The sequence below is a fragment of the Rana temporaria genome, chromosome 4, assembly GCF_905171775.1.
Source record: "Rana temporaria chromosome 4, aRanTem1.1, whole genome shotgun sequence".
NCBI lineage: Eukaryota > Metazoa > Chordata > Amphibia > Anura > Ranidae > Rana > Rana temporaria.
Genome location: NC_053492.1, coordinates 229,425,054 through 229,446,382, shown reverse-complemented (window position 1 = coordinate 229,446,382; position 21,329 = coordinate 229,425,054). Strand labels below are relative to the sequence as shown.

The window sequence follows — 21,329 nt, the reverse complement described above, 5'->3', positions numbered from 1 at the left end:
TCTTTGTTGGTGCACAAAGAATCCAATCCTTCCTGTAGAGTTTTATTAAGTTTGGCTTTCTTAATAGCCATCGCCTCCAAATCTCTCAGTAGAACATCCCTGAAAACTTTCAGGGAAGGTGCCAGTCCTCCCGGGGGGTTAAACAACGAGGCGTTGGAAAGGCCCGAATGAACGTAGCCATTTCCAGAAATTTGGTTACTAGAATGGATACCCACCATGTATCTCTTAATGTTGATCTTTCTGACAAATTTGTGGATATCCATGTATGTTCCAAATTTGTTGAGACTCTGGGGGGGTGCAAATTTAAGACCTTTATCCAATATCACCCTCTCAGAGTCTGTCAGTGTTCTGGAGCTCAAATTAAAAATCCCTCTACCTTCTACATTTTGGAACGCTTGGGCTGTCCTGCGTCCCCTCCCCCCTCTATTACCTCGCCTCTTTCGACCAACCTTTTGGTGCCCTGGCTGGGCCTGTGAAAACCCCAATTTAGGGAACCATTGGAAACCACAGGAGTTCCTGAAGGGGCAAGGGCACTTTGTGGTAAATAGGGAGGAGGTGCAAACCAGGGTCCTCCTTGAGGGACCAAGAGATGGTTAGCCTGAGGTATCTGATACTCATCAGGGCCATCCCTGTCACTCAAAGGGAAAAAGGCATTATTGGTGGGTATATTATAGTCCCATCCTAGCCCCGATTCAGGTTGAAAATACATTGGGGAGGGGTAGTCAACATCCCCCATTTGACCCTGACGCCAGTTATTGGTACCACCGGAGGGATGGCTCTGTCCTCTAATATCACCTTGTACCCATCCCCTCCCTCTAGGTGCTCTAGGAGGCTGGCTCTGGTAATAGCCAGCTACACCTGAAGGGGCAGCCGAATTGTAATTGTAGCCAGAAGTTCCCTGTGGGGGGCCGGTACCGAAGGCTGGTCTAGAATTAAATCTAGATGTTGCCGGGCGACCCTGATTTTTCAAAGGTGATCCCTTAGGGGGCCCTTGACCTCTCCTGGGTGAAGCTCTTACAGGGGGGCCACCTCCTTTCAGCTGAGGAGGGTGCCTCTTAGGCCCTCCCTGATAAGGGGGTTCCCCTCCAGAGGGATTAATACCCTGATGATTGGAAATCTCCATCTCAGTATGGGATGGTTTATTTAACTCTTCCAGCAGTTTTTTCTGCCAATTGAAGACTACACTGTTCTGGTAGTCTTCCAGATCTCTGTTAAATTTATTTTTCTTTTTTATCCTCTGATCTTTATCCTCTTTCTCTAAAAGACTAAGGAGACTAGAGGATTTGTCTTTATACTCCTCGCTGTCCTTAGAGGGGTCCAGACTGGTTTTGATAGATTTAATCTCATCGTCCAGTTTACTTAATTTAGTCACCTTTTTCTTAATTAAAAATTCGAGAAAAGTGATACCAGCAGTATTGAAATACTTGAACCAATCCTCGAGGTCTAGATCCCCTTTCTGAGGTGGGACCTCCCACCTGAGGCTCCTGGGGACCATACCCAATTTAACATAAGATTCTAAGTAGGCTATATCCCACTTAGTATGGTTCTCAGAGACCAACAGGTTTTTCAGCCGTGTAAATAAACCCCCAAGATCTCCCTCATCTTCTTTATAAGATTCAAAGACCCCATCGGTATTTAAAAGCTTCTTGGCCCTAAACTCGAAGATGTCCATTGTAGGGACTATCTGTATAACCAGATGGTATACCAACGTATGTAAAATAAAGTGTGAGCAGCACTAATAAATCAGAACAGTACAAAAAAACACAAAAAAACTGCGCTACAACACAATAAACTCCAAGGCAGCAGCTAACGTGTGAAGTACACAAATAAACATAAAAAACAAAAAGCTGCGCCAAGATAATAATTGAACAAGTCCCCTACTCAAGGTAGAAGTAATGGCAATGGAAAACGTCTGTGAGCTCTTATGCAGAGGCTAGGAATGCACTTTGGTAGTACAAGGACACAAGTTCCATATAGTGTGGCACAGTATTGAAACGATGGATGTAAATTTCTCCAACACCCGGTGACATGCATGCAGTTTGTGAAGTTCCTCCACCTGGAAATTAAAGCCTCTTACCAGAAGGTAAGGAATCAAAGCGGATGGCTATAACCCAGCCTCGGCCTTTTGTTTCCCCAGGGATCTCAGATCAGGAGTCCACAGCGTCACGATCAGTAAACCTCAGTCGCTCCAGTACAGGGAGTGTATGGAAAAAGAGGACGCATATGGCGTAATAACGTACGGTAACAAAATTTATTAAAAAATATTCTACTTACAGCAGAAATGATAAAAACAGCCAGTGTTTTTAAAATGTGGAAAATGCCGGCCGGCATGCAGGAGCCCTTCCTCCCGAGCGTGGTGACGTCACTGACGCAGCCTCCCAGACGCGTTTCGTCACAAAGCGGACGTTATCAATGGGGGTGGGGCTCTCGGCAGTGAGACACCATTAAATAGCCGCCGCTCGTTATGAAAGGCAGCCCAGTGGATGTAGATAGCGCCATCTTAAGTAAGGTTGCATGCCCATACCAAGGATCGCGGCGCAACGCAACCAGGGCATTGTAACTGCGACAGTACTAAAATTATGTGACGAGTTTAATTACACTCGTTCACTCCTACCCAATATAACGGGCTCAGTAAAAATTGTATCAAACAAATTAAAATATATATGTGTCTCCAGATAAAAACCCGAACAAGGGGCGGAGATCTCCCTGGCACTGGACATCTCCCTCCCCAAAAACTCCTATATTCCATTTAACCGAGGTGAGTAAGGGTCATCTATAGAACTTCCATCAGAGGTACAAACCATCCTGCAGGAGATTAGAACGAGGTTTGAGTAATATAAATGTTATTGAGAGGTAAATAAACCACTATAACCTGATAGAATTTCAAAACCCTTCAAAACACAAGAATCTATAGTGAGCGGTATAGATTCCATCACGTCCCGGGTGGGCAGATATATTGACTTTTATTTACAGCCTTTGGTTAAAAAAATCCCTTCTTACGTTAGGGATTCGAAACATATTATGAATGTTTTATCTGGTATCCCACCCACTCCAGATATGTGGATGGTTACCATTGACGTCAAGTCCCTTTATACCATTATTCCCCATATATTGGGACTGGAAGCAGTTCAGCATTTTCTCGTAAGAGATTCAGGGTTACCGAACAGACAGGTGGACTACATTATGGCGCTATTAAAATTTGCTGCTGATTCCAATAATTTTTGAAAATAATTTTTACAAACAGGTTACCGGAGTAGCCATGGGGGCCAAATACGCCCCCAGCTTGGCCAATTTATTTATGGCTAAGTGGGAGGAGGATGTCATCCATGTGCAGGATTTTTCCCAGATTGCCCTTTGGGCAAGATACATCGATGACATCCTCCTCCTATGGGTTGGCGGGTATGAGGACCTCACTAGCTTTATTTCCACACTCAATTCCAATCAGAGAGGAATAGAGCTAAAATATGAAGCAAGCCAGACCAGTGTACGCTATTTGGATTTAAATATTGGGATTAAGGCAGGCAGTTTTGTTACGTCCACCTACTTCAAGGACACAGATCGCAAAGCCTTTATTCCAACTGACAGTTGTCACCATGCTCCTTGGATTAAAGGTGTCCCTAAAAGCCAGTACTTAAGGTTGAGACGAAATTGTACAGATCCACAGGACTTCTCTGTCCAAGCAAGAGTACTAACTGACCGCTTCCTGGAGAAGGGTTACCTTCAGGAAGAATTAGAAGGAACCCTGAATCAAGTCCTTGCTTTGGACAGGAAAGACCTGTTGGTTGATAAGGAAAAAGACGAGGGTGCAGATTTTTTGAATTGCACACCTTTCATCACAAAATTATTCTGTCCAACATCGGTCTGTTTCCCATCTGATTCGGAAACATTGGCATATTGCAACTAATGATCCTATATTGAAAGATATTTTGCCAGATAGGCCTAAAGTAATTTTTAGGGGAGTCCAGTCCCTGAGGAATAAAATCTCACTTAATGTGGTCGACCCCCCGACTGGGAGTGGAGTTTTTTTTTACCAACTTAAGGGGTATTATAAATGTAAAAGATGTAGAATTTGCTCTCTGACCACCAACACTAGGAGGTGTGTTAAAACGTTCACTTCTACTGTTACCAACAAAGAATTCAAAATTGTTCCATGCATAACCTGTGCATCTACGGGGGTGGTTTATTTGGTCCAATGTCCGTGCGGCCTACAATATGTAGGCCGGACCAAGAGGTCCTTTCAAATAAGAGTAAACGAGCATATCACCAACATATTGGGAGGTTTTAAAGACCATTCAGTGTCTAACCACTATAGACTCAAACACAACCGAGATCCTTCTAACACCTTATTCCTAGGGATCGATAAATTTAAACCCCACTGGAGGGGTAGTAACCTAGTGAGGGATATATCCCAGATGGAGATGGGGTGGATACATCGATTAAAATCATACACTCCGTTTGGTCTAAACATTGATACGGATGTTAATGCTTTTATTAACAATGCATAACTATGTATTCTTTATGAAAGGCACCCTTGGAAGTGGAAAAAGATTTTTTCAAAAAAAAATTTTTTTCATTTTTTTCACATTTTTATTTTTTATTTTTCATCATATATAAAAATATTATTTTCGTTCCCCCCCCCCTCTTTTAGGTGACACTTAAGCTTACGGATACGGTTATTCGTATTCTAAATTAAAAAAGGAAATTTTTTTCACAAGTAAGAATATTTTTTCCCCTATATATGAATTTTAATAAAATAGATTTCTGGGTAGGGGAAGGGTTAAATATATTTAAATTAAGATTTTCTTAATTAATCATGTTATAATGACTCTTAGGGTCAATAAAATAAAAAAAAAATATTTTTCACTATTAATCACTTTTTTATAGTAATATCACTATTATCAACTATGCAGATTGGGGGTTTGATTACCCTCAGTTCTATTTGTTTATTACACTCTAAATAATCACATTTAAGTAATAAATTTTTGATTTTGGTTTTGAGTTCCAGAGAGGGTCACACTGGTTCTCTATGCACAATACTCCAGATTAGGGAGACACTAATTGATATGACCCTTTATGTGGGTATATCTGTTCATAATTATAAATTTAATTTTATTCCAATATTGGGATGCCTTATTTAACTATAACACCCATCATCTTCTTGTGTTTTGAAGGGTTTTGAAATTCTATCAGGTTATAGTGGTTTATTTACCTCTCAATAACATTTATATTACTCAAACCTCGTTCTAACCTCCTGCAGGATGGTTTGTACCTCCGATGGAAGTTCTATAGATGACCCTTACTCACCTCGGTTAAATGGAATATAGGAGTTTTTGGGGAGGGAGATGTCCAGTGCCAGGGAGATCTCCGCCCCTTGTTCGGGTTTTTATCTGGAGACACATATATATTTTAATTTGTTTGATACAATTTTTACTGAGCCCGTTATATTGGGTAGGAGTGAACGAGTGTAATTAAACTCGTCACATAATTTTAGTACTGTCGCAGTTACAATGCCCTGGTTGCGTTGCGCCGCGATCCTTGGTATGGGCATGCAACCTTACTTAAGATGGCGCTATCTACATCCACTGGGCTGCCTTTCATAACGAGCGGCGGCTATTTAATGGTGTCTCACTGCCGAGAGCCCCACCCCCATTGATAACGTCCGCTTTGTGACGAAACGCGTCTGGGTGGCTGCGTCAGTGACGTCACCACGCTCGGGAGGAAGGGCTCCTGCATGCCGGCCGGCATTTTCCACATTTTAAAAACACTGGCTGTTTTTATCATTTCTGCTGTAAGTAGAATATTTTTTAATACATTTTGTTACCGTACGTTATTACGCCATATGCGTCCTCTTTTTCCATACACTCCCTGTACTGGAGCGACTGAGGTTTACTGATCGTGACGCTGTGGACTCCTGATCTGAGATCCCTGGGGAAACAAAAGGCCGAGGCTGGGTTATAGCCATCCGCTTTGATTCCTTACCTTCTGGTAAGAGGCTTTAATTTCCAGGTGGAGGAACTTCACAAACTGCATGCATGTCACCGGGTGTTGGAGAAATTTACATCCATCGTTTCAATACTGTGCCACACTATATGGAACTTGTGTCCTTGTACTACCATTAACGTTGGGTGCACGTGCGACGAAGCCATGTGCGCCTGTCACGTGTGGAGAAAAGCATTCCAGTGGGAGGAGTTACCCACCACTGCGTGTGACGTGGGCTGAGTTTGGCGCCAAAGGACAGAGTGATTACCCACCCATGAGAGAAGGTCGTGTGAACATGTCTGTGCCATCGACGCCGTTTGGAGGGCTGGGACCCCCAATGTCTGTCCCAGGAGTCAACGCTGTGCCTGAATTTCTTTAAAGGATACCGGAATCCGGATGCGGACCCAGGGAAGGTTTGTGCTGTTTTCTAGTGGTGGCGTGGAGGCTCTCGGACTGTCCTGCCCCCGCTGCTCGGAGCTGGCCGTCCGGATTTTACCGTTTGCCCGGTGCAAGAGGTGCCGGGCCTACCTGTTTCAAGTTGATCCGTCGACCGAATCTTCCCGGGAGTACACGGCGGACTGGATCGCTGTGACTGTGACCGCGGAGGAGGAGGCCCCATGGCCGGAACCCTCCTCAACTACAGTAGTGACTGATCCAGAGGTGGTGACCATTTCATCCACACTTACCCTGCCATCGGCTGCTACCCCAACCATAACACCGGAGGTAAGCGACGTGGATGAGAACGAGTGTGTGCCCAGTGTGAAAGCGGATCCTGTACTGGAGGCGACACCAACTAATGCGGTCTCAGTGTGGCACGCTGTGGCTAGCATGGGCCCCAAACAGGCCTCCCACGGCTGTGGTAGAGGCCTACCAGTATATACAAGGGATTCACCCAACGTTCCTGTCGGAGGGCGCGTCTGCTTGCCCGCGGAGGAGTGTGAGTCTTCGGATCTGGATTCTTTGTCTGATGATGGGGACGACAAATGGTTCGAACCCGAGTTTCCTGAATCCCAACTCGGTAAAGGTTTCCGAACCAACAAGTCCCGGAAACGCAAGAAGCGCTCTGGTCATGTCGCACCAGGTGCAAGTATCCCGCAATTGACATGGGGAGTTGGAGCGTCAAGCACTAATGTCGTTAACCCCATGCCTACTCTTCTGTCTGTGGTGAAGGGAGCTCCAGATGCCATTGCGTTACAAGGCCTTCGGGATCCTCACTCTTTACCCAAGCTGGCCTGTTTGCAGCGCATATTCATGAGGAGAGTGGCCACCGACTACGGATGGAAGTACCCATACGTGCCTCCAGTCCTCCTGCCCGAGCTCGGAAAGATGAGGGAGGACTGGTACAGGAATGCAGTCTAGGAATGCCTGAATGTCCCCAAACTTGCCCGTGACACGGAGTGCGCGTTCATCTGTGTTAGCAGCAGATTTGAAGGTTGCTTGAAAGACTGGAGCCCTGGCCGGTACATCTGTAATGATAGAGTGGTCCTTAAAAGTCCCGGTAGAGTGGATCAAGTTTTCTCTGTTACCACTACCAATTATCAAGGGGACATTGTCATGCTGCCGGATCCACGGTTCTACAAGTAGGCCTCATACCTGTGTTGCCACCTATGTAGTTTTTTTTTTTTTTGGCTTTAAAGAAGTTACGGACAAGAACTGTTGCTCTTTCCAGTTTTTTTGTTTCATCCCACCGGATTCACACTTTGTTGTTTGTGCAGGACCTTGGGGGGATGTTAAGTTAGTAAGGATAGGGTCTTGCTGGCTTCTTCACAGCACCAGGAAAAAGAAAGAAGAAAACAAAAAGTTTTATCACCCTTTTTCTACTGATTGCTCAACTTGAGCTTGGACTGCCTTATGCTGATAGTACCAGCGCACTGACCGCTATGGGCAGTGTTCTGCAATTTCTACCACTGCAGAGACTGACTTGTATATATTTTCTCCTAGGCCCTTGCAATTTGAGAAAATCTTTTAGCACTTATTGTTGATGTATCTCTTTGGGAGAAATAGAGGTTTCGCCTTTATACCAAAGGTGCAGCTTCGTTTCACCCTCAGTGACTGTATGTGTATATATATTTTTTTTGTTTGTGTATGTTCTTTCATTTTGTTTTGCAGGTTGTTGTCCTTCTATCAAAACTGTCGGAGAATGGGGCAGAATAGATAGTTAGGAGTGTATACTGCCGTAATGTATCGCTTCTTTACTGTTATGCAAATTCAGGTCAGGTGTTCATGTTTGAACACCAGTTTGGGAGACACTGAGGACAGTGTCTATTTAAGTGGGGGGGAGTGTGTAGCGCCTGGTTACTTCCAAGGTAACCGGTGCTATTGAAATTTAGGGGTAGTCAGAGTATAAGAGACTCTGACTCCAATTGCAACCATTTGATTAGAGTCTCTGTTTCAGCTTGGCTGTGCTGTAGGCTCATTCTGTTGCGCTGGGGTGTTTTCCCACCCCAGTGCGGTAGGTGGCAGCAGTGGAGCTGAGGTTTGGGTGTTCTCTACCAGCGACCAATCGGGAGGTTTTGGGCCTCGCTGGGCATGCTGGGAGAGGGTACTTATGAAGCAGACGCCATTTTGTGTGGTCTTCTTCCGGTGTGGCACTCACCTTTAGAGTGTCCACCTCACGGCGCTCCGGCATAATGACCTACCTGGCCGGAGTGTGTGCGCTATGCTGTGTTCCTGGTTTCGGGCCTTGGTTGGTCCGGAGCATTTGAGCAAGACGGGGACCCAGTGGTCGACTGGGTTCCCACTTCAAAGATCCCAAGCGAGTCTAGCTGTTCAGTGGGGAGTCCATCTGAGGAGCGCCAATGAGAGGCTGGCGGTTCAAAAGGATTCTGACGAACCACCGGGGATCAAGGTGACTGGACACTGAAGGATTGACTCCTCTTTCAGTCGGTACCTGTGGCGACGTTGAGAAGAGAGGTTCTATTCTGACATTCATTTAAAAGAGCCTGTGGCAGAGGTTCCATTCTGAATTTTTTTTAAAAAGGGTAAGGGGCAGAGATTTTGTTCTGAAGAGATTCGAGCGGTGTTCCGGCTGCTAGGTCAGTGAGAGAGACCTATCCGGACACGCTAAACCCACTTAGGCAGGAGTGGTGTAAGAAAAGCTGTTATGCATAGGAACAGGACTGTTCCAAGTACTAAGCCTGAATCTGCGGTTCTCCTTTTTCACCTCTATCCTTTTCATCACCTGTTAACCGTTTTACCCGGCTCGGTAATAAAGTGCACATAAAAAGCACTTTACCCCACAAGGGAGCTTTGGGGGAATATGTAATATGCATACTGGTCAGTAGTAGCTTCAAAAGCTTGGATATCCATATGAACATAGATAGAACTGTCGTACCCTCTCGTCCCCTGGTGGAAACATGATGTATTTGATTTTGATGGGATTCATAGGAAGTAAGAATGGCTGCCTCCAATGCTGTTGCCACATTGTTTTCCTCGGGGTAGAACCACCAATGTGCATGGGCCAGCTGAGAGGCCACATAATAAGTTTGAAGGCAAGGGGGCGCCAATCCCCCCCCCCCCCCCCAAAATAGGTAGTTGTAATGTTTCTTTTGCTATTCTCGCCACCCCTCACCCCAAATAAATGTAATAATTACATTTGGTTTTGGGCATGTATATTGGGGAGTTACCCAGAATATATAGGAAGCATGGTAGAAAGATCATTTTAAAAATATTTATTCTACCCAGCAGCGTCAGTGGAAGATTGGTCAAGTTGGAGCGACTTCAGTAGTGTACATTAAGACTGATCTCATTCACTTTAATGTAATTTCTCATGTCGCGCGACTTGGGGCGACACAAGTCGGAACCCAAGTCGCGGTGGTGTGAACAGGCACTTAGAGTGAACACAGTTTCTCCTTATTTATTATCATTTATTTGGCAAAGTAAACATACATGTTTCCAAGTGAACAGCTTCTCCTCTAGTAAATTAAAGGGGTTGTAAAGGAAAAAGTTTTTTCACCTTAATGCATTCTATGGGACCACCCCCCCCCCCCCGACCCCCTTTATACTTACCTGACCCCTCGAAAGTCCCGCGCTCGGCCCCAACATCCTCTTCGCCGCTCAGCCTGGCCGTTGATTGGCTAGAGCGGATGGATTGAAAGCAGCACAGTCATTGGCTGGCGCTGCTGTCAATCACATCCAATGATGCGGCGCGCCGAGGGGCAGGGCCGAGTGATACAGTAAGCGGCTTTGGCCGCGCGCTGTATCACGGGAGCGCGCCCGCAAGGACTCCACACAATGCGAGGGAGCTCGCCTGAATGTGTGGAGTTCTTATAGTGAGGACCAGAGACAGCCGCCGAGGGACCCCAGGAGACGTAAATCGGGCCCACTCTGTGCAAAACGAGCTGCGCAGTGGAGGTAAGTATAACATGTTTGTTATTTAAAATATATATATATATATATATATTTCCTTTACAAACCCTTTAACCCCTATATGTTCCCTGGTGTATGGTCAAATGCACACATTTAAAAGACAACCTTTTCATCAGATTCACAACCAGAGAAAATGCAGAAACACACATTTATTAATGAAGTTCAATAACAATATGCTTCTATAAGAGAAACCATTATCTATACAAGTGTGCATGTGAACCAAATAAAGGAGCAGCACATCACAGTAACTAAAGAATAAAGAAGAACTACAGGCAGTTAAAACATACCCCATTTAGCCAATGTATGTGTTCATTAAACTGTAAAATGCTACATAATCTGGATTTTTTTACAATAATTTTCAACATAGTAGACATCAAACTAAGCATGGGTGGCTATTTTTTGTGAACCAATCAGACACAGTGCATTGCAGAATTATGTAAATCTGACATATTTCTGTCACTGCCACTGGGAGCTGGAAGGAAAATTTTTAGATATAGAAAAAGTACACAGAGAGGATGTCAGCAGTGTGATAAAGCTGTGTAATCGTATGACGATTTGGGATAAAAACATTTAGCTGTATGCTTGGAGTTCTGAATTAAAGTGGAAGTCCAGCACAGACTGTCTTTTTTTAAGTTCTGGGTGAAGTGTGGCTGAGTTCCATCACGCTATTGTTGTTGGTTCTGCACTAGGGAGATTTATCCCCATTTCCTGTTCTGGACAACAACAAAGCCTAGACAGGAAATGAGGGGAAGCTGCATCAAAAAGGACACAATTATCAAAAAGGACACAACAAAGGCTTTACCCATTTCCCGCTCTGTAAAAATGAGTAGCCTGGTAAAAAATAAAATCAGTTTTTGCAACATTATTTACCATTAATCTAGAGATTTAATCTACAGTACATTTTTTTTTCTTTACAATAAATATCCTCAGTCCAGTAGCCATTATTATTCAATCTACTTCATTGGATCCCAGGTTGTCCTTAACCCACCCCAGCCTGTAAAAGGAGAAGTCATACAGTGATAAAGTCATCTCTCTGCTTTCTCTTCCTATCCGCATGCTTCTTGTCAGCATGTGAACAGATTGGCTCCTTGTCCTGATACTTCCTGCAATATTTGTGTGTCTTTTATGCCTGCCTAAAGTTCATCTTTAGGTTTATTTTAGGGTAAGCATAAATTATACATGAATAAAAAAAATTGTTGAGCATTACTGTTAAAAAATAACCAACAATAGAACACTGCAAAACCAGAAGAAGGACAATCCAGGTGAAGTGGCACTGTTAAATTCTTCGTGATCATCCCAAGAATCATCAGTCTTACAAAAAACACATTCTGTACCACACACATCACATATGTCAGTTGACTTCAAATTATATGTTCTTGAGGCAGAGCTACCTAAAAAGAAAAAAAAAAAGAAACAATACAATTACTATTTTATAAGGAACAGGGTCGTTGCTAATGTTTTTGTGTTCTTGTAATGTGGTTTTCAATTTATATTACACAAAACAATTATACAGTGAAACATCACAGCTTGCCACGGACGTCACATACATTTTGGGCAAACTGGTCAAATTTGGGGGAAATCTAAAATCGAATCAAATGTGTGTCACTGCAATCTAAATAAAAATACAGTAGCCAGTAATAGCTTTATTACTTACTGCAAATTACCTAATGCTAACCTTTGATAAAAATTCGAAAAAATGGAGGATCCCCCAGGGTGGGGCTTTTTAGGCAACAGTAGTACAAGTAGTCATAGTAGGTACAAAGGTAAATAATAGTTTAATAATAACAAGAAGTATCAAACAATATATGATAAACATGTATAATACAAAAGTTTAAAAACAACACATTAATAGGGTGTGAGTTGGAAAAGAGTGATGAGTCCACGATATGAATACTGGGCCCAACGCGTTTCGGGTTTCCTTCTTCAGGGACCGAAGTATGTGTGGAGTCAAAAAGTGTAAAAAACAACTTTTCTAGAAAAAATAAATAAATAGCAATGTGTTGAAAATAATAACGTACAAAGAAAAAATGTATGAATATTAAACTGGCACAGATAAGAGAACGTACCACCCAAAACGTTTCAAAGGCTCAGCACACCCTGTAAGGAGACCTCACGATCAGGACGCATGGCAGACCTCGGATGGTGACGAGAGGAATGTGAACTGGCATCTGTATCAATCACAACGTAGCAAGACCTTTGGCCCAAAGTGTCACAGCGTAAAAAGATTTTTTATTTGTTGTATTTGTTTATTTTTACCTGTCCCAAAATATGAATGCGACCCTTTGCCTCGTTGATATTATCTTGTCCTTTTTTCATTCATATTTTGGGACAGGTAAAAATAAACAAATACAACAAATAAAAAATCTTTTTACGCTGTGACACTTTGGGCCAAAGGTCTTGCTACGTTGTGATTGATACAGATGCCAGTTCACATTCCTCTCGTCACCATCCGAGGTCTGCCATGCGTCCTGATCGTGAGGTCTCCTTACAGGGTGTGCTGAGCCTTTGAAAAGTTTTGGGTGGTACGTTCTCTTATCTGTGCCAGTTTAATATTCATACATTTTTTCTTTGTACGTTATTATTTTCAACACATTGCTATTTATTTATTTTTTCTAGAAAAGTTGTTTTTTACACTTTTTGACTCCACACATACTTCGGTCCCTGAAGAAGGAAACCCGAAACGCGTTGGGCCCAGTATTCATATCGTGGACTCATCACTCTTTTCCAACTCACACCCTATTAATGTGTTGTTTTTAAACTTTTGTATTATACATGTTTATCATATATTGTTTGATACTTCTTGTTATTATTAAACTATTATTTACCTTTGTACCTACTATGACTACTTGTACTACTGTTGCCTAAAAAGCCCCACCCTGGGGGATCCTCCATTTTTTCTGTTCATCAGGGGTGTTGGCAACTTTTTGAGACCAGACTATCAAAGATGTTCTATTCATATTTTGATAAAAATTCTATCATTCACAATTCTATACACTTTAGTAAAATCTGAAAATCAAGCGAAACTCATTTCACCCATTTTAGGGCCCAATTTTCTCTCCAAAACCTCAAAAGCTTCAAAAGCTAAATACATTTCGGGTTTACACAAACAAAAGCTGTGCAAATTCTTAAGCCCTGTACACACGGGCCAGAATCAAGTCAGGAAAAAAACGTTGTTTTTCCTGATAAGATTCTTGGCAAGAATCTCTTGCCGCCCGAGTGTACAGACACTCCTTTCAAAAGAACTGTGGTTCTTTTGGAAGGCAAGAACGCGGTGACGTCATTGCGTACGACGAGCCTGCGCTCGTCACATTCGATGTCGTCGCCGCCATCTTGCTGCACCCTAACCATGCCTAAGAAGCTACCGTGCATGCGTCAAAGTCATTTCGAGCATGCGCGGGTTTCCACGGTGACCGGTAAGTATACACATTCTCGGGTTTCTCGGCAGGAAAACACTGCCGAGAATCACAATGAGAAAATAGAGAGCAGGTTCTCTATTTTTCTCTTCGAGATTTTACGCAGTTTTCTTTTGGAGAAACCTGAAAGCCTCGTACACACGCTCGATATACTCGGCAAGAAAGCTCTGCCAGCAGTTTTCTTGCTGGTTCTTGCCGAGTAAACCGAGCGTGTGTACGAGGCTTCACAGTTAAAGTAACACTAAAGTCTCATTTTTTTCCTTTAAAAATACCAAACATGTTATACTTGCCTGCCCTGTGTAGTGATTTTGTACAGAGCAGCCCAGATCCTCCTCTTCTCGGATCCCTCGCCGGTACTACTTGCCCTTCTCTCCTGCTGAGTGCCCCCACAGCAAGCAGCTTGCTATGGGGGCACCCAAGCTGAGTCACTGCTCTGTGTGTCCATTCAGACACAGAGCCACGGCTCAGCCCCCTCTCTCTCATTGGTTGACTGGCTTTGATTGAAAGCAGCTAGAGCCAATGGTGCCGTGCTGCCGTCTCAGCCAATGAGAAGGGAGACCCCCGGGCAGCCGACACTCTCCTGCAACATTGCTGGATTGAGGTGGGCTCAGATGAGTATTAGAGGGGCTGAAGAGGGCTGCTGCTGCTGCATACAAAAGTTTTTTTTTTATCTTCATGCATAGAATGCACTGGGATAAAAAACCTTCTAACTTCAAAACTACTTTAATTTTTTTATTTTTTTTTAAATGAAAGTCCAGTCCAAATTGAATCTTCAACCTTCAACCTTCTAATCCCTATACTCACTGTCCTGTAAAGGAAAGATGTGTATACTTATGCAATCTAAGGCCTCTCCAGCCACGTGATTTCCCCAGCGGCCAGCTTTAGGGGAGAGAAAAGAGCTGCAGAACCTGGGCGGTGACATCACCAGAGACCTACTATAGGGCATTTGTTGTCTGTTGTGCCTTGTCTCCCCTGAAGCCTGCACTGGGACCCGATCACATGACTGCACCGGAGCACCCTTAGATTAGGTAAGTATACACAAATCTTTTATTTACAGAGTAGTTAGTAAAGGACTTAGAATGGGGGTGGGGGCAGATTTAAGCTTAGTTAAGCTGTTTGTTTTCCTGGTGTGAGGGCTGTGTCACCTCCTGTTACCCATTAATAAAGTTTTAACATCTGTGAGATTTAAAATGGAGAGTTTTTGAAGGGCTCATTCCACTCAGCAGAATGTGTTTCAGGGCTTTTTGCCCACATTTATGCATCCAAACATCAAAGTTGCTGCACAGAGATTGTTTAGCATAACAACAAACACAAACATCTGTCATCCTCCTGTCTAATTTTGTTGCACAACTATGTTTATTCCTCCAAAGGACCGAGCTGCCGCAATCTCATCTATACAGTATATACGAAAAGAGAAAGCGCACAAGTCATTGAAAACAGGAAGTCATTATTACTCATGATAAAAACAAAAATCTTAATAAATACTAAACAGAATAAAATATTTTTCAATAAATAACTAATAACATATACACTCACCGGCCACTTTATTAAGTACACCTGTTCAATTGCTTGGTAATAGTGTTGGGGTATTGGTTTGGCCTGAGCATGAGTTTGGGCCGAACAATTGCCTGTTCGGCCGTTCACCGAATTTTCAGGGTATTTGCTGTGTTTTCGCCACACATCGCTGCACAATGCATTCTGTGCCCTGATTGAGCAAAACTTTGCCCAATCAGGGCGTAGTGTAAGCTGGTTGTTAAGGAGTGGGGCTGGGAAGCCAGCCACAGAGTCCTTAACAACCGATGAGTCATCAGCTGTCAATGGGTTTCCCCACTGACAGCTAAATAAATAAAAAAATGGCGTGGTTCCCCCCCCCCCCCACCCCCAGTCCATTTCAGGCCCTTTGGGTCTGGTAAAGATTTTAAGGGGAACTTATCCCTAATGCTATCCCTGATGCTTGTACTGGCTCTAACAGATGGGGTACCCTTTTCTACTTACAAAATGTGTGCCAAACCTGGGAGCCAGGGCCGTAAATAGGCTTTGCCTGACCCAAGATGACTGCTTGAGTCATATGGGGTGGCAGGATCCCATTGGATCGCTTTCCCAGTGACCCAGGAAATCATAAAGGAACCGTGTTCCTCCTGACTTCCTCTCCGACTGCAGGGTCACTGGGGAAATGCCACATGCAGGGGAGAAAGTAGACTGCATCTGCCTCCAAGAAGGTTCATGGAAGACATTACACGGAGACAGATAAACACAGTAGGTAGTGATTTCATGAAAAATTATTTACATGGCCATTAAGTAGTGAAGGTGTGGGAATTATTTTTGGAAAAAAATGGATATTGTTTACTATCACTTTAACCTTGCTTTTCGCAGAAATAAAGTTTAAAGAACAAGAATGTCATTTTACCAAATATTAATATTACTGTTATTTTTTATTTATATTAATAGGATAATGTGTCCATTCCTTTAAAGAAATGCTTATTGAATTCAAATACAATTAAAAAAATGGTTACTTACTTGGGTTGTAATAATCATATATTTTGACCAATGCATCTTGGGAGCTGGCTACTTTTGAAGACCGTATCATTGAGACAGGAACACATACTTGCTTTGCTGTCACCTAAAATGTAATCATGTTAAATACATTATCCCAGTTTTGCCTTACATTTAACATGTAATGTTCAAACTATTTTACAACATTAAATATGACCTTCAATTTATACAATAAATTTAATATTAAAAAACACATTTCAGGAAGTTGTTAAAGTGCATTCTATGCATTAAGATAAAAAGACTTCTGTGTACAGCAGCCCCCCTAATACTTACCTGAGCCCCATCTTGATCCAGGGATGTTGCACCAGAGTCTTGGCTGTCCGGAACTCACCCTCCTCATTGGCTGAGACAGCAGTGGGGTGCCATTGGCTCCCACTGCTGTCAATCAACATCAGTGAGCCAATGAAGGGATCGAGGGGCGGGCCAAACAGTGGCTCCATGTCTGAATGGACACACAGAGCAGCACAGCTGGTGCCCCCATAGCAAGCTGCTTGTTGTAGGGGTACTCTGCAGAAGGGAGGGGCCAGGAGCGCCAGCAATGGACCTGAGATGAGGAGGATCTGGGCTGCTCTGTGCAAAACCACTGTTTGTAACATGTTTTTATGTTTAAATGGAAAAGAAAATAAGACTTTAGTGTTGCTTAAGCCTTTTTTGTTTTGTTTTGTAAAATTTCTAACAAAAAGTACACCTTTGAATTTCACGGTACCAGCTCGTACACACGACCGTTTTCCTCGACAAAATCCATCAAGAAAATTGGTGGCAGAGCTTTTTTGCAGAGGAAAACGGTCGTGTGTATGTTTTTCGTTGAGAAAACTGTTGTGGAACTCGACGAGAAAAAAAGAGAACATGCTCTCTTTTTTCTCGTCGGGAGTCTCAATTTCCTAGTCGTGTTTCTCGTCAGGCTGGTTTACGATGAGAAACACATTCGTGTGTATGCTTAGAAACCCGCGCATGCTCAGAATAAAGTATGAGACGGGAGCGCACCTTCGGTAAAAGTATCGTTCGTAATGGAGATAGCAGATTCGTCACGCTGTAACAGACTGAAAAGGGTGAATCGTCTCTCACCAAACTCTTACTAGCACGCGGCAACACGAGATTAGCAAAAGCAGCCTCAAGGGTGGCGCCAATGGAATAGAACGTCCCCTTTATAATGCCGTCGTACATGTTGTACATCAGGAAAAGATGTTTCTTTTACAACGAGATTCTCGGTCGTGTGCACGAGGCCTTAGGGCATCTCCCTACCACTTCTTGTTCCTACAAACTACTCTTTCATCCAAGGGTTCATTCTCCACAATAGTAACCTAGAAGAAGCTGTAACATTATTTTCCAGGTGTCTAGTCATAGTAAAAGCCATAATAGTCTCTCTAACTATTGAAATAGTCAAGCTCTAGCAATATACAGGTGGCTAGTGACACATGTAACAGTGGCTGCAAGTTTAAAAAGCGGCAAGATCAGCTGGAAGTGGGAGCAGGTACCTGTCAAAAGCAGGTACCTGCTTCCCTCTCCCCTTGAAAGGTGCCAAATGTGGCAGCGGATGGGGGGGGGGGGGGGACAAGCAGAACTTCCCCTTTTGGGTGGAGCTGCACTTTAAGGGTGTCCAAACTATACTTTTATTATACTTGATGTCTTTACTCTTATATGTTTGAAGGTAAAACAAATCTTATTGCAACTTTTACATGTGTTATTAAAACTGTAAATATGATTGCAACTATTTAGTGTATGCAGGTTGATTATACCCTGGGTTTTTTTTTCAGGACAAATTAGGCCTTCATTTTGCTATAGAAGTGGATATCCTGATATTTTTATTATTAAATGAAAACTGGCCCAATATAGAAAAAAAAATGCTAAAATACACTAAGCATAACCTTTGGCCCTAATCCTGCACTTTAACCCTATCCATGAGCTTTGCCCTTGACCTTAACAATGACCCTTGACCTTGATCCTGGCAACCACGCTTCGATCTAGCCATTTTATCTTTAATTTTTATTTATTAAAAAAACGGGTTTTATTGAGTGACGTTTCCGACTTCCATACCTTAACATGACTTATCCCTGGTTTATGACGGGCGCAAGTACGTTCGTGAATCGGCGTATCTAGGTAACTTACATATTCAACGCGTAAATCAACTGAAGCGCCCCTAGCGCCCAGCGTAAATATGCACCCAAGATACAACGGCGTAGGAGACTTACGTCGGTCGTATCTTGGCAAAATTCAGGCGTTTCTTGTTTCCTGAATACAGCGCATAGATACAACGGCGCATCCTTGAACTTACACCGCGTATCAACAGATACGTCGGCGTAAGATGTCTGTGAATCCAGGCCATTGACTTACAAAATCTTAAGAGAAATGCTATCCTTCTATAATTTTAATGTAGGATTCCATATTGATGCTGATTACAGGGACATATGTATAGGGGCATAAAATAAAGAAGACTAAGCACCTCTGCCCTAAAACATCATCAGACTAAAATATGCGCTCTTTGCTAAACACACTTGCTAGTCTGTTAGCGGGCTCACGGCACATCCATTTTCTACCTTTACCTTTTTAACTGAAAAATAACACTCACCGAATCAAGGTAAATGTGAACTCCCTCATTATGGGTCTCAACTCTCTTAATTAATTCACTGATAGGGATTCCTTCCGGGCTCATGGAAAATCCACTTACAAATTCAACTTCTAGGATGGCCATGCCACTTTGATTAAATTTCCCCAGATAGCTGAAAAGAACAACAAAAAAACTGTGTTATGCACATGCATATGTCTTGCTTGGCACTGTGTAAATTGTAGTAATGTGTTGTAAAATGTTAAATGTGTTGGCAAAAAGGAAATGACTAGGCATGTGCATTTCGTTTCGTTCCGAATCGAAATTCGGACAAATTTTTCATTATTCGGACATTTGGATGCATACGAATTCCCGAATTGTAATATTAACGAATTTACCGAATCCGAACGAACGTTTTCAAATCGAAAACCCGCGGACGAAATTCGATCGAACATCGAAAACAACTTCTATTCGAATCGAATTCGAAAACAAATTCTATTTGAATCGAATTTGAAAACAATTTGATTCGAAAACAAATTCAAATTAAAATTGAAAGCTAATTTGAATCAAAATATAAAAAATAAAATCGATTTCTAAAAAAGAATACAATAAAATAGAATATAAAATAATAAAACAATAGAATAGTAGAGAACAGAATGGAATTTAATATAATGTAATCAAATACAATAGAATATGACCTGGCTTCTTCTATCTATCTTCTATCTATCTTCCATTTTCTGACATTCGAAATTCATATAGAATGAACTCAAATTCGAATAGAAAAATATTAGAAGGGTAGAATAATAAAATATATATAAATATATAAGTGTAATATTTGGGCCCCATTCAATAAAACAGGAAAAAAACTAACACGAGTTGAGGAGTTGTGGCCTAAAGCAACAAATTAGATTTGCCCTTCTGCTCATTTTATGCTGAAATTAAAGCGCAATTCTGATTAACAACTTGCCGACCTGCTCACGCCGATATACGTCGGCAAAGTGATACGTTCCCACAAATCGCCATATGGGCGTATGTCTGTACCTTCAAGGGCGATAGCAGGCACGCTCCCACTGCACAGCAGGGAACTCAATCACCGCTGGCCCCATGCTATTGTGTGCAAGAGAGCAGGAACAGGGATTTGTGTGTGTAAACACAAATCCCTGTCCTGTCAGGGGAGAGGAGACATATTGTTTGTTCCTACTAAGTAGGAACATCGATAAGTCTCCTCCCCCAGTCAGTTCTATCCCCATACAGTTAGAAACACTAACTAGGGAACAAATTTAACTCCTTGATCGCCCCCTAGTGTTAACCCCTTCACTGCCAGTGACATTTACACAGTAATCAGTGCATTTTTATAGCAATGATCGCTGTATCAGTCCCAATAGTCTCAATGGTCCCAAAAATGTCTCAAAAGTGTCCGATCTGTCAGTCGCAATGTCGCAGTACTGCTAAAAAACGCAGATCACTGCCATTACTAGTAAAAAAAATAATAATAATAAAAATGATATAAAAATGTCATAAATCTTTCCCATAGTTTGTAGACGCTATAACTTTTGCGCGAACCAATCAATAATATGTAGAAGAACATATTGGCCTATATGTAGAAGAATACAATTTGGCCTAAACCGAGGACGAAATAAAAAAAAAAAAAAAATTTGGGGACATTTGTTATAGCAAAAAGTATATTGTTTTTCTTCAAAATTGTCGCTCTTTTTTTGTTTATAGCGCACAAAATAAAAACCGCAGGGGTGATCAAATACCACCAAAAGTAAGCTCTATTTTTGGGAAACAAAAGATGTAAATTTTGTTTTGGTACAGCATTGCACGACCGCGCAATTGTCAGTTAAAGCGACGCAGCACTGTATCGCAAAAAATGGCCTGGTCATTAAGCAGCCAAATCTTCCGGTATGTAAGTTGTTAATATTATTTGCATCTAGCATCAACTTTCTTAAAGTTTATTTTATTTTTTTCCAGTATTAAGAAATCACTTCCTTTATTTGTATGTGGTTTTTTTTCATTAGGGTCAGAACTACTTAAAGGACATTTTCTTTCATCCTTAAAACTACATGTAATGACAGTCATTAAATTATTAAAGGTGGGTAAAAATAAAAGGAAAAACAATCCTGTAATTCTGCCTTTGAAGATGTTTAATTGACATACCTTGTGCATATTTCTGCAGAAAGATGATCAGTGCTCTGTGTGTCTTCTTCCACTGAGACTTTTAACGAGAAAGCTTCTGATATGGCAGCACTCCTATGCCTGGAGGTTGCTTTTAGGTTATATATTACATTAAGCTGCAATATAAAATTAATAAAAAACATGTCAGTGCAGAGGTTTGCGTTCAGCTGTCCTGAAATATGAGATTCTTAGCAACTAATCAAATTGCTTTTCTGTACCACTTAATAAACTAAAATATGAAATGCCTAACTGTTTTTTTTTTCGCAGGTAAATTGGTTTATTTTTTTCAATTTAAG

At 42.2% G+C, this 21,329-nt stretch overlaps 1 protein-coding gene across 1 annotated transcript in view; it reads right to left on the bottom strand.

Moving 5' to 3' along the window:
• Nucleotides 1-10,481: 10,481 nt before the first annotated feature.
• LOC120937038 (CD109 antigen-like) overlaps nucleotides 10,482-21,329 on the bottom strand; it is a 134,569-nt gene continuing 123,721 nt past the window's right edge. Inside the window, exons 30-33 of the mRNA XM_040349960.1 lie at nucleotides 21,016-21,149; nucleotides 18,880-19,030; nucleotides 16,278-16,380; nucleotides 10,482-11,738 (exon numbers count right to left, since the gene is read on the bottom strand). Coding sequence (XP_040205894.1) covers nucleotides 11,557-11,738; nucleotides 16,278-16,380; nucleotides 18,880-19,030; nucleotides 21,016-21,149 — 570 coding nt within the window. The 3' untranslated portion in view covers nucleotides 10,482-11,556. The remainder of the gene's footprint in view (nucleotides 11,739-16,277; nucleotides 16,381-18,879; nucleotides 19,031-21,015; nucleotides 21,150-21,329) is intronic.